Genomic DNA, 13,139 nt, shown 5'->3' on the forward strand with positions numbered 1-13,139 from the left:
TGTAGGGTGACTGAATGCTTCACGAGGACTTCCTAGCTTTGAATCACTTGCTGTTAATGTCACAAGCTTTTAGGCAATGTGAGATCGCTAGACCAATAGTTACCATCAGGGTTAAAATGTGCATATGGCTAGTTTTAAAAACAAAATGCTGAAACTCCCTAGGCTTGTATACCTGCATGCAGGGAGTTTCTAATGTTTGATTGTGGGTTTTTTGCTTGAGAAAAAACAAAGTCTATCCCTGTAAGGAAACATCTTGCATTTAATATTCTTTCTGCATTGTCCTAAATTTGAATTACAGTTTTTGCTGCCGTCACAGGGAGATTTTTTTGAGCAGACATGCTAGAGGCATGCACATCCATTTCTTCTTTATAGCAGTAAGTCTGGGACATTTCTCAATGTTAGAAAAGGCACTGAAGGTAGGTTGCAAATTTACCCAAGTAATTACTTTTTTTTTGCTACTTTTAGTGGTATTTGAGAGGTATTTTCAAGGTTATTATCCTATTAACATGTCTACTTGTGACTCTGAATGTCAAAGGTTCATTGACATTACAGTGAATGCAAACACACCAAAGGAAAACAAAAATAGTGCCCTTTTGGTGTTAGACGTTACACTTGAAATACCTCATGAAGAAACAGAAATTAATCCATTCTCTCTAATCTGCCTTAACCTGGTGTGTTTGGGGGCAAGGAATTGTCAGGAAAGGTAACAACATTTCCTGCCTTCAGAATTTTATTGTTAAAACTTTCTGGTCTTCTGTCCTTGATTCCTGTAAAGATCTGTGGTTGGCACTTTAGTTTGGCCATTACCCAGTGTTGTGAGGGTTACTTGCCTTCCAACATTTCTCCACCGTTCCTTGCAGGTTGCTTGTCTCTGGGGACTTGGCGTTACATTCCTTGTGAATGAGTTTTCAGTCATGGAGCCACTAAGTTTAATCCTCTGGCAAGGAATAACTTCACATCTCTCTATTTCTGTCTGACAGATATTCTTCAAATAACCTCTGCTTTACTTTTCTTTACATTTTAAAATCTCTTGCTTATCTTAGCTGAAATGATTCTTAAATCTTTGAGCTCTGTAGCTTAGTATTCATCTCTTGTGTAAATGCTAAATTTATTTAGGCTCTATATTTGTCAATAAGTTTTCTTAAAACCTCAACTTCGCCCACGATCCTTCCTGCTTCAGAATGCTGTGCACAGAGCCTGTGATGCTTGTCACTTCCCCACCCTTTTCCCTGTGTCCCTGCCAGTGCCCAAACCAGCTGTTCACCACTTCTGCTCATTCTTGAGTCTGCTGCACAGTAAGGTCACATTTCCCTTCCTTCTCACCTGCCTGAGATTCGTGCTTTTCACTGCTCAGCAGCTCCAGGTAGGATATGCAAGCACAACAGCACAAGCCAGGGGGGAAGAATATCCAGAATCCATCATAAACACTCAGTTAAAAAATTAATGTCTTAGCTGGATGCTAGAGAATACTTACCTGTTTTGGCACTGTATTGTTGTATGGAGTAGGAAAGTAAGGAAAAATACACATTTCTTAGTCTTCACCATTCCATTATCATTCTGTGTATATTTTCAAGTTCCCTTCAGCTACAGACCTTTCCTATGTTTGTGTTCAATTGTATGCCTTAAGGCATATTTTTAATAGCTTTTGCTAGAAAAATCACCTGCAATGTATACATAATACTAAGATTTTTACAAAATCTGTCACCCAAACTGAGTATGTGCAGAAGAACCAAGTAGGTGCCCCCTTTTTGTTGCAGCTTTTCAACTGGTTGTGTATTCTGGATGTGTACTTTCTGTACCTCAGCTAAATGGTCCCTTTCCTCTTTTTTTAACCCCTGGTGTCATGTGAATAGTGACAGGACAGGAGTGTCTTCAGTTGGTTTTGGGAGGGGGGGGGTTGGGGTTTGGCTTTGATCGATTTTATGGTTTGTTTTTATGTTTTGCAGTCAAGTCTGATAATTATCCTTTGGCTTAGGTAGAGCAGTGCTTTTCACATGGTCTTCTGTACAGCTGTTGGGCAGGTTGCTTTCTGTACTTGAATCTCTATGGGTGCATTCAGTTTACTGTTGGTAAAATTTACCAGTTGTGATCTTTTTTAGTTGCCAAAGTCAACTCTAGTTGACAGATGTTGATACTGGTTGAGTGTTTAACATAGTAGAGCATATATGGTGAATCTTTGAAATGCTTCAAATGGAGTGTCCAGATTTTGGGGTATCTTCAGGGAGGGATTTTCCTGGTGGTGTTGAAGGTTGTGAAACTGTGTGCTTGAATCGTGGGGGCTTCCAGGGTTGGGGGAGAGGAGAAATAAAGTCTGATGGAGAGAATGGGAGCAAAGCCCAAAAGAAATTGATCTTGGGTGTCCATTGCATATCATGCTAGGATGGCACTTGTTGTCTTGTTAGGCTGATAGTGTAGCAGTTACACAAGATGATAGCACAGCCAAACTTCTTACGGCTGGGGAGGAAATCTGAACGCTCTCCCCAGGGACCTTATCTACTTACCTACAACTACTATTTAATGGTGCCTTCTGCTGAATGTGCTGAGTGAATGTTCCATATGGTAAGAATGTTCCTTATACATTCAGAAGATTAACTGCAGGCATCACTGGCTGCAAAGTGGTTTTGCTGTGGGATACATTTCTAATGCAAGGGACTAAAACGTGTTGCTTTAAACTGATTTTTCCCCACCTATTTTTTCCCTGTAGCCTCGTCATGTATTCAACATGCTGAAGAAGTATGTGCGTGCTGAGCAGAAGGACAGACAGCATACTCTCAAACACTTTGAACATGTCCGCATGGTAGATCCAAAGAAAGCTGCCCAAATCAGATCTCAGGTAATCCCCACTGAGGGTTAATGGGGTTATATTTCTTCATAACCATTGTGAAGTTTCTGACAACCTATGTAAAAAAACAAAACCAGACAAACCTGAGTCCGTTCTGTGCACAGCTTTACATGCAGTAATAATCTGCTTTCTGGCAGAAGATTAGGGCAAAGTGATGTAAGAGTAGGGGGGGTATAATATGTCTTCTGAGAAGAACTGAAAAACAGTTTTTTTGTCTACCCAGACAATTAGTCAATTGTGAACATTTCCTGAGGAGCCCTCGAGAGCATTAGTGCCCAGAGCCTTTATTAGTGCTCTGGGAAATGTCAGTAATAGATTTAGTGACCACACATGGTTATGCTTCCTTCAGCTGAAGTGGCAGAACTAGAAGTGGTGTAGCCATCTTACTGCAACCAACTTTTCTATAGTCATTGCAGAGGTACTTGTAGTGTCTATAAATGTGATTACTACAATGCACTGGAGTTTAATGTGTTCTTTTAAAATAGACACTCTAGTTCATGGCATTTTTACTGCTGAATGTTACTGCTGTCCTCAGTGTGTATGTTTTGGAACAGTTTTTATGTTGCCTTTATAAATCATGGAGGATGAGAAGGTAGAAGAAAAAAGAAAGAAATTGATGTAGGTGAATTTCAAAACAGCTATTAAAATTGTAGGCACAATGGATAATCTGATCAAAAAGTGCAGTCTGCTGAATCTGCTGCTGTTCCTTCTGCAGGATGCAGTGGGAAGCACTGATCCAGCCACAGTTCTTGAACTGACTGGTATTGCCAAAAACCAAATGTAAACCATATGCCTCCCTGAATGGCACAATTTGCATGTTAGACTTTTCAAACATCTAATCTAGCCAGACCTGTACACTGAGATTGTGCTGTCCTGAAATTTCTAGAGTTAGAAATGCACACCTCAAGGTCCTTCCCAACCCTAACTATTCTATGATTCTTCTGCAGTGATGGTTATCTTTCCCTTGTCTTAAACATTAATGCATGTCCTTTCACATCTAACATGACTTTTTAGTTTCTGTAACTCTAGACTACTTTGTAACAAAACACAGTGAAATTTTGCAGACTACAGATTGTGTGGCAGCGCAGGTGAAGATGAGAAGCTGATATTTAAGTGCAGTGTATAGCTTAGTATGTTGTCATAGGAATGAGTATAGTGTCTTTGCCTCCAGAATTGGTCAGAAGACTGGGGGAATTTAGACTGAAGGATCTCTTTGTGAAAATTGTTTTCAGTGGAACATGGAAAAAAAATATTTTGTTCAAAAGCATAAATACTGTATTTGGATTTGAAGAAATCCTGCCATTGTTTCATTAAAATTGCTGTCTGCAACCCATTTTCCTTTTTAGGCTTACTTGCCTTGTCAGTCTTCTAAGATGCACCTCAGTTTCCCTTTCTACTGAAGAGAGGTGATACTTGTGGAGAGTACTCTGGGGGTCCATGTATCATGGGATGTTACGACTCAACTCATAGCAGTGTGCGGGAAACCTGAGGCAATAGAGTTGTAATCACAGGATAATGCAGTAATGCTGGGTGAAAATATTTTTGTTTTCAGCTGAAAAAGCTTGCAAATGTTTTTACCAAGAAAATTGAAGGTTTTTTGAGAGTTGTTTCTTTCTGCAATATTAGGATAAAGGGAGGAAAAACCCAAATAGCTGAAACATTTTGATGCAGCAATCATTGTACCTCACTTGGTTTGCATGTTATGTGAAAACTTACAGGTATGGGCAAATATAAATGTTGTTGAAAGGTAAATGAGGTTGTGGATTTCTGCCACAATAGCTGCTTGTGTACATGCTCTTCCTCACAGCAGCTATAGACCCCTAGTTTAAATAACTGCATTCCCATGGGGTTTCAGATAGTTGCTATGGAAGAGGATCTAGAGCACTATTTTTGTAGCAGCTGCAGGAGAGGTGAATTTTGCAATGGATTTGACAGTTTCGGTACATAGAGCATACTACAATCTTATACCTTACACAAGTGAAAATTGTCTTGTTCTCTATAACCTTTGCAATCTGCAATAATGTCAAATTAACAGTAGTATTCCCTTTCTTAAAATACTTTTATTTCCATAGGTCATGACACACCTACGTGTGATATATGAACGCATGAACCAGTCTCTCTCCTTCCTCTACAACGTGCCTGCTGTGGCAGAAGAGATCCAGGATGAAGTCGGTATGCAGATTATTAATGTAGAAAAAGGAAAAATTTTTCTGTGATGGGAACTTATCACCAAAAGCTAAAATACAGCATAGAATCATAGAATACTTCTTGCTTTTCATAGTAATACATTGTCTCAGCTGACAAAGAGGACAGTAAACTTGGCAATGTTCTTAAATTATAATGTAAATGATAATGAATACTTGGAAGACATATCCTTTATAACCTGTGCAGCGGCGTCATCATATTGTTGTAAATGTCTTCCCTGAAATATGGTAATTTACATTTGGAACCTCCATGCTAAAGGGACACAGCTGTTGACAGTGAGATTTAGCAAATCCTGGGTTTGGATATTTAATTTACATGGCAAGTATTTACATTATCTGATGTAGATGTTTTGGAAATCCCTCAACAAAAAAAAATCAGTTGCAGACCCAGGCATCTGAGAAAAGTGCAAGTATCAACTGGAAGTTGCTAAGTGCAACTTGGCAGTATCTTACTGGTCATCCATTTAGTTCTTGCTTTGTTGGTCAAATGGTTCTCTTTTCCCTTGTTTTAGCAGCACACGGGCTAGGCTGTGGACTAGCCAGGTTAGCAACAGTCCCATGGCTGCATCTTCCTCCAGTGCTGTCACAGCAGATTAACTGTGAGGGAGAATGGTCTTTCCTACCACTCACAGCTCCTGGCTTTGAGTACCTGAAATGGAGGTACCTCTGTCACAGCATTTGGCCTTTGCTGTGTGCTGCTGTTGCACCAAGGCGACTTCACTTAGCTTGTATTAATTTCAGGTACAGCCACAGCTCTGGACATCATGTTGCTAATGGGCTTCTGTAAAAAAAATAATACATAGCTGAATGCAAAGGCAGGAAATAGGATGGTCATTGTCTTTGAAACAGGTTTGTTTTGCAAGACGTAATACTCTGCCAAATGGCAGTTAATGGATTAGTTTCACATATAACCAGCTTGGGCTGACTAAATAAATAATTGATTTCTTTAAAACACAAGGGAAGTAGGCAGGCATGCCATTGCAATAAGGATTAGGATGCATTGAGGATGCAGGGAGGGAATGGAAAGGGAATAGTGGTAGTAGTCATTTGCACTAAGCACAGTTTAGGAAGAAATAGGCTTCTACTTGAGAGGGCTGGTAATGAGATCAGGAAGTTGGGGAAGGGGCTGGGAGGAAACAAAAAGATGAATTACTAATTAATCTTCACCATGTGTTTCTATGCTCCACAATTAGAAGGTGCAATCAACAGTGTCAGTCTGTAGTTGTGCAGAAAAAACACTTTATTGATCATTTGAAAAGATATCATTTCTGTAGCGAAGGAGATGCTGGTACTGTTAGGTCCTGGAGATGTCAGTTTGCTATTGTTCCCTTGGGTTTTTTATTTGAAGTTTGGTTTTCATCTGTTCTTAGTAATGGTAATGTTTGTTGGTGAGGATACTCTAAATTTTCTTCTCCCTCCTAAATACTGAAATGAAATGGGAATTCCAGAGGCTTTGAAGTGACATGGGAGAAAAAGTCTGCTAAGCAGTTTAGAAAAATCTTACTCCAAATCTCAAATGTAATACTGATTTTCGGGGAGGGGGGAAGAGAGAGAAGAGCCTAAAGTTAGTGGGATATTATTTCCTAATTGGATGACAGAAAGTAAGATATCTCAAAGAAAAAATCTGTCACAGTCTCTTGAGTACTTTTTCTCTACTTTAAGGTTGCTTATTTGTGGAGGAGTTTTTACGTTTTTTTGTATACTAAATTCTTCAAAGCATTGCAGGGTTTGAAGCAATGAAAATTAAGTTCTCATACTGGGAGCAGCAAAAATTAAAGAAAGCACTATCAGATCTGAGCTGTACTAGATAAAACAGTTTTCAGTAATGAGAGGAAAGCCTGTTTTCTTTCGGTATCAACGTTCTTGATGATGGCATTGCCTGTGTACTTGGGTTTACACGCTGGTTTTGGTGAAAGTTTGTTGAAGTCATTGCCATCTGTTAAAGGAGACAGTGTCTTCCTAGCTTTGAGCACTGATCTCTTTCAAATTCTGTTCTGAAATGATTGATTTTTTTTTTTTGCTTCTGTACTCTTCCTAAACCCATGGCAAAGCAAACCTCTTACAGCTGCAGAATCTGTGGAGGAGTAAAAAACTGTTAAAATTGCACTTCGTAGCATTCCCAAGAAAAACTATAACTTCCATTAAAACGCGTTTTGTTAGATCCTTTGACTTGGAAAGTCTGAATAAGTGGAGAAGCTGAAAAATGACCTAGATAAGAACATCTCACACACATAATGTCTGAATTAAAAATTATGTATAAGGAAGCATTGTTGGAAATAGCTATTCTCTTAGGCTGGGATGCAAGTTAGATGGCTAATGGTTTAGTTCAAGGTTTTTGTTCATTATTCTTTCAGTTTGTAGTTCCATGCTTTACTGCAGAGTTCTTCATGAACAGTTTTCACCTCGAGGAATTAACAGTCTTTGGTTTAGAAGACACAGCTCTGACATAATTATTCCCTTAATTGAACAAGTAGTTCTGCGAACAGAAAACTAAATGACATCTAGTTCCCTGTGAATTTGTACGTGGGTTTAATCCTGTTATATCTAATAAAATCCTGGGTTTTTACTAGATTTTCTTAGTGCTAGAAATACTACATCCTATTTTGCAGTTTCTCCATTATTAGCTGTTGAAAATTTTGAATCTCAGGTCTTGGGATTTAGTTATTCTTTTTAGAAACTGTACTAGAAATATGTCCCTTATGTCTTCCTGACAGTCCCCTTCCGAAGGTTCATCTGTGAGAAATAGGTGGTGTTCTGTCATTGGAAGATACATGGGCCTGGGGATAGGGTAATTGTAATTTCTGTCTGCTATTTTTGGAGACTGGCTATTTTCAGAACTTCCATAGAGATGATGGCAGGAAGTTAGGGTAGAATTTAAAAGGGTGGTAGTCTTTCCCTGCAGCTCATCTGTAGTCCTCATCACCAGCTGATGTCCATTTGCTTAAACAGAAGATGTCTTGGGATTAGTGTACAGATACAGAAGAAGACTCACAGCACTCCCAAGGGTAGAAAGCAGCACTTCCATGAAGTGAGGATGTTTTGTAAAGCATTCACCCAGTGTGTGATATACAAATGCCCCATTAGGGTAACAGGCACGTGTTGTAGCAGCATATTCCAGATGTGTAAGGAAGAAGACTGCTGGCTGTCTATTGTTCATGCTAGAACAGAAGTGGAATCAGTGTATTGAGGCACAGAAAGAGGTTTTTCTTACTATGACTGTTATGACAAGCCTTGGAAGGCATAAGCAGGTCATTTGTGTAGGAGATCATTTGCCATTGTGGCTTCAAATACGTTTTCAAGGGGCAGTGGTGCAAATGTGCTACACACAAGGTCACTCTTGGGCAACCGATGTAGTTCTTGGGTTAAAATAGTGTTTCTCATGGGCAGCGATATGCCTCTTTGATAGGAGAATTGCACAAAAAAATCTAAGAGATACTAATTTGCACACTGCAGGTAGGCAGATTATTTGGTTACCTAGGTATTTGTAGTCACCTTTTCTCTCTGATGATTCTCATACACTATTTAGTATGTACAGTAGCTCAGAGTGAGCAATGCAGGCTTTAAGGGAAATCAGTTCCTTTGAGCACATCCTGCTTTAAATCCTTATTTGATCAGACCACTTACCCGTGTATGTAAAAAGTAATTTATTGTTGGGAGTGGCACAGTTTCTAAATCACAAGCAACGTCAGAGCTTTGTGTATCAGTCACATGGGCAGGCAGTGATCTGAATTTCTAATTCTGTCTTTGCTGCTCTGTTTCCATATTGAAGTCCTCAGCTCCATGTTTTCTAGCCCCACCAATGAAATATTCAGCATTGTGTACATGCAGCAGTATCCTAACTAAGCTCTGAAACATTCAGTGATGAGCAGTAAGTAAGAGAATATGATTTCATCCATCCCTTGACAAATAAAATCAAGCTGTTGTTAACTTACTGTTCTGTTCCACTGTGTCTATCCAGTTCTTCTCCAGCATGATCTGCATACCACACTGGGAAAAAGGCCAAACATAAGCAGACCCCAGATCACTGCTTGCATTCAGATGCATACGGTGTGCCGTGGATCATGTGTTATTTCAAGTGTTTTTGTGCTCCAGCTTATCATGACGAGGTTTGAGCAAAAGAGATTTGCCTCTTGACATTTGGTTCACAACTTCTGCAAAGATTTTTTTTAAGTATTTGGAAAAGAAGTGTAAATATAGGATAAGCTGCAGACTAAAGATGTCCAAAGACTTGCTTCCTTTTAACCTTTCCTTTTGAACCATTAGGTCCCTATACCTACCAGTCCACATCTGTGGAGGGCAAAGTTAGTGCTACCTTAGCTGGTTCCAGCCTTTCAGCATTTATAAGAATGATTGTTGATTTCTTGTTTCTAGCTGATAATTTTGACGTCTAGCCAATCCACAGCCTTGCTGCATTTGTTGCCAAGAGTTGAATTAGGGTGCTGTTCTCCATTCATTCTGTGGTATCCTTCTTAAGAAGTTTTGAGGGCATTAACTGCTTGCCACGGGCTGACAGTCCAGAGCAACAGCTATTGTGGTTTGAGGATTTATGTTCCAAAACTGAAATACACCCTTGGGGGCTTTGCAAAACAAATTCTCTGTCTGTCCTGTTTGGTGCCATTTCTTTTGTGATTTTTTCTTCATCCTCTCCCTTGAAATGCTATGAGTATGTAATTAATAATGTCTTTCAGACTGTAATGGGACTTCTCAGTGTCTCATTTTTCTCTAACTCTTCCTTATACTTTCTGTCTTAAGTTTTAGTTGAAGGGAAAAGATCTACCTTTAAAAAATATTTAAAATCAGGAAGTGATGCTTAGGATTTCTGCACCTTTATTGAAGTTGGATTGCCATATTGAGGTGTCAGGATAACAAAATTGATGTACGTTAAACATGTCAGTAGCATGTTACAAGGATATTGTAAGGTTACCAAGGGTATTGGAATGGCATCAACAGTACGGTATAGTTTATATCAAGTAGGAACAGTAGTTATGACTCAATTTCAGTACATTACACTGTAAAATTCCTCAAATTGCTTGTTGGTCATGGAAGTGGCAGTTCTAGTCTGCTTCCTGCGAAGCAGTTCTAGTCTTCTTCCTAGACTAGAGGCAAAAGTCCTGGTAGCAGTCATTTAATGCAATTAATGTCATGTATCAAAGTGGCTATAATGCCTTAATTTTTACTTTTTTTCTGGTGAAGGAAAACAGAGATGTTGAAGTGTGGGTAAATGAATAAGGACTCTAGGACCTCTCTGTACTGGGAAAGACCAAGTTTAGTGAACTGGCATAGAGAAAGATGAGGAATTGTCATCAGCAGTGTTCATCCTCAGGACAGTTGGGTTGTTTTTGCACCAGTTGACAAACCTGGTTAATCTAGTCAATGTAAATCCTCCTGGTTCTGTCTGCAGTGGCATTTTGGCTCACATGGGAGTAGAGTTTGGTAACAGATGTCTCTGTTGTCCCTATTTACTGTGTTCTACTTCACAGCTTGCTAGTATAAGCATAGGCTTTGACTGTTCTTGAGAACAGACACTGGGGGGGGTCCACTTGATTGCTAAATAAAGGCACTTCCTAGCATTAGATGGAGGTGCAGACAAGCACACTAAGGACTGGAAAACTAGATACTTTTCCTTCTGAAGAAAAGCAATTCCTCTCTGGTTTTGGTTATCCATACTTTCCAGTTGATACTTCCTTTTATAAAGGAGTCAGATGGAATTGAGCTTTTTGCCCAGGGTAAGGTAAACAGACACAGTTCCAGTGTGCAGTAGTTACAAAAGAGCTCTACCTGAGAAAGTTTAGACAACTCCTATTAAGTTTTCTGGAAATCAACAGAATTGTTTCTAAATTGCCACAGGCACTAGGCTGGTATTTGAGAGGGAGCATCTTCAATTTTGGACACAAGGGAATGTCATCTTTGCCAAACCAGAAGTGCTGACTTTCCGCCTTTGTTGCTTTAAAAACAACACATTTTTCCAGGCAGAAGTTCTTCCATCCAGATTTGATGGGTATATCTGTACCATACAGAAAAACCTCAGTAAACTTTAAATAGTTTACATTTTCTGGAAGTAGCACAGTTATTTGCAGGTCTTACCCTAAGGTACTGTAAAACCTACATTCTTGTTTTCAAGAGACTCTTTGGTGTGTCTGTGTTGTATCATACAGACTTCCCATTCCTCCCATTCTGCTCTGCCCTTTTTGCCCATAAGGATAACAATGCAACTGGAACAAGCAGTCAAAAGCAGCCTTCAGCCAAAGTATATTTGCACAGGTACCCAGGAGTGACTTCCAGCACTAACTACGCCTGTGCTTTTTCCCCACAGTTAAATAGGTGATTTGTTAGAACTCTACAGAAAAATGTATTGCAGTGTCACTGATTAAAAATAGTAGGAGGTTCTCCCACAAAAGCAAATGAATTCTGTGTTGAGCATCACACAGCAGAATTTACATAGAATTTTGTGTGCTGACATAGCGTGGGCCAGGTGGACTACCTGGTAAGCAATGAAGACCTCTTCCACCAAGGACATTTTTAAGTATTTGGCTTGTTAATATATATACACACACCTCAGCCTTTTTTTCAGTTGAGTTTTTTTTTTTAATCATCACAAGCTTATGGTCTTTACTAAGCCATCAGTTTAACCACTTTGTTACCTCTATAAAATATTTTTATGATTATTCAAATGCCATAAATAACTCAGTAAAATACCATTGAGCTATTTGTTGGAGCAAGGTGATGTATTCTGTTCACATGGGGAACCAGCTGATGTCACAGAATCAGAGAATGGCTGAGGCTGAAAGGGACTTGCAGGTGGTACAATACTGACACAGGATGCCCAGAAAGGTGGTAGATTCACTGTGCCTGGAGACATTTAAGGCCAGGCTGGATGTGGTTCTGGGCAACATGATCTAGTTGAAGATGTCCCTGTTCATTGCAGGGGGGCTGAACTAGATGAGCTTTGAAGAGCCCTTCCAACACAAACTATTCTATGATTCTGTGACTTCTGGAAGCCATGTGGTGCAAGCCACCTGCTCAAGCAAGGCCACCCAGAGTCAGTTGCCAGTCTTCAGTCACCCTCACAGGGAGAGGGTGTTTCCGGATGTTCAGAGGAAACCTGTGTTTCAGTTCCTGCCAGTTGCTGCCACTGGGCACCACTGAAGAGAGCCTGGCTGTGTCCTCTTTGCGCCTTCTTTTCAGGTATTCATATACATTGGTAACATCCCCCTGAGCCTTCTCCAGGCAGAACAGCCCCAGTTCTCCCAGTCTTCCTCTTAGGAGAGATGACCCAGTCCCTCTGTGGACTGTCTCTAGCATGTCCAAGTCTCTGTTGTAGTGGGGAACCCAGAACTGGGCACCGCACTCAAGGCATGGCCTCACCAGTACTGAGCAGAGGGGGAAGAATCCCTTCTCTTCTGCTGGCAGTGCTTTGGATACCATTAATCATCTTTGCAGCAAGGGCGTGTTAATGGGTTGTGTTCAACTTGGTGTCCACAAGGACCCCCAGGTTCTTTTGTGCTGAGCTGATTTCCAGCACTTATTGGTGCATGGGATGGTTATTCTCCAGGTACTGGAGCAGGACCTAGCACTTTTTATGCAACTAACTTACTGTACTCCTTTAGTGTGCTGTATTTTAATAGACAAACATAGTTGCCAGATGGAAGGACAGTTCCACGTTGCTTTGTAAATTCCGAACAGCATTCGGGATCTTGGAAGAGCTGAAGAACCTCAGTTACTTTTCCAGATTGAAAACTCTACGTCCTTTGCTGCAGCATAGGAGATAAGAAAAAAAAATGGAAATAGATACAATGTTTTCCTCTTCTAAGCATCTCTTATTTTCTGTCCAGATTATTTAACTGTCATAGAAAAATAGGCAGAAAATAGTACATGATTAAAATAGATATAAATGTACTTCATTGACGTTGATGTTCTCAAATGCTTTCATTAGCAGCATTCTGTATCCGCCTCATCTTTTGTAGCTAAATGGTCTATTGTGTCTTGTCATGGGCACTAATGTTCTTTGGAAAAGATATGAATCCTGAGGTTTGTGCACACAAGCCCTCTTTTAATCTCACAAATATTGTGAGCATGACTTCAGTCAGTAAAAG

At 39.9% G+C, this 13,139-nt stretch overlaps 1 protein-coding gene across 3 annotated transcripts in view; it reads left to right on the plus strand.

The window, feature by feature from the left end:
* The window catches only part of APP (amyloid beta precursor protein), a 210,389-nt gene that overhangs the window by 153,014 nt on the left and 44,236 nt on the right, over positions 1 to 13,139 (plus strand). For all 3 annotated transcript variants that reach the window (XM_034074572.1, XM_034074573.1, XM_034074574.1), the window contains 2 exons: positions 2,705 to 2,833; positions 4,915 to 5,014. In XM_034074572.1, the coding sequence (XP_033930463.1) occupies positions 2,705 to 2,833; positions 4,915 to 5,014 (229 nt within the window). The remainder of the gene's footprint in view (positions 1 to 2,704; positions 2,834 to 4,914; positions 5,015 to 13,139) is intronic.

The sequence above is a fragment of the Melopsittacus undulatus genome, chromosome 2, assembly GCF_012275295.1.
Source record: "Melopsittacus undulatus isolate bMelUnd1 chromosome 2, bMelUnd1.mat.Z, whole genome shotgun sequence".
Taxonomy (NCBI): Eukaryota; Metazoa; Chordata; class Aves; order Psittaciformes; family Psittaculidae; genus Melopsittacus; species Melopsittacus undulatus.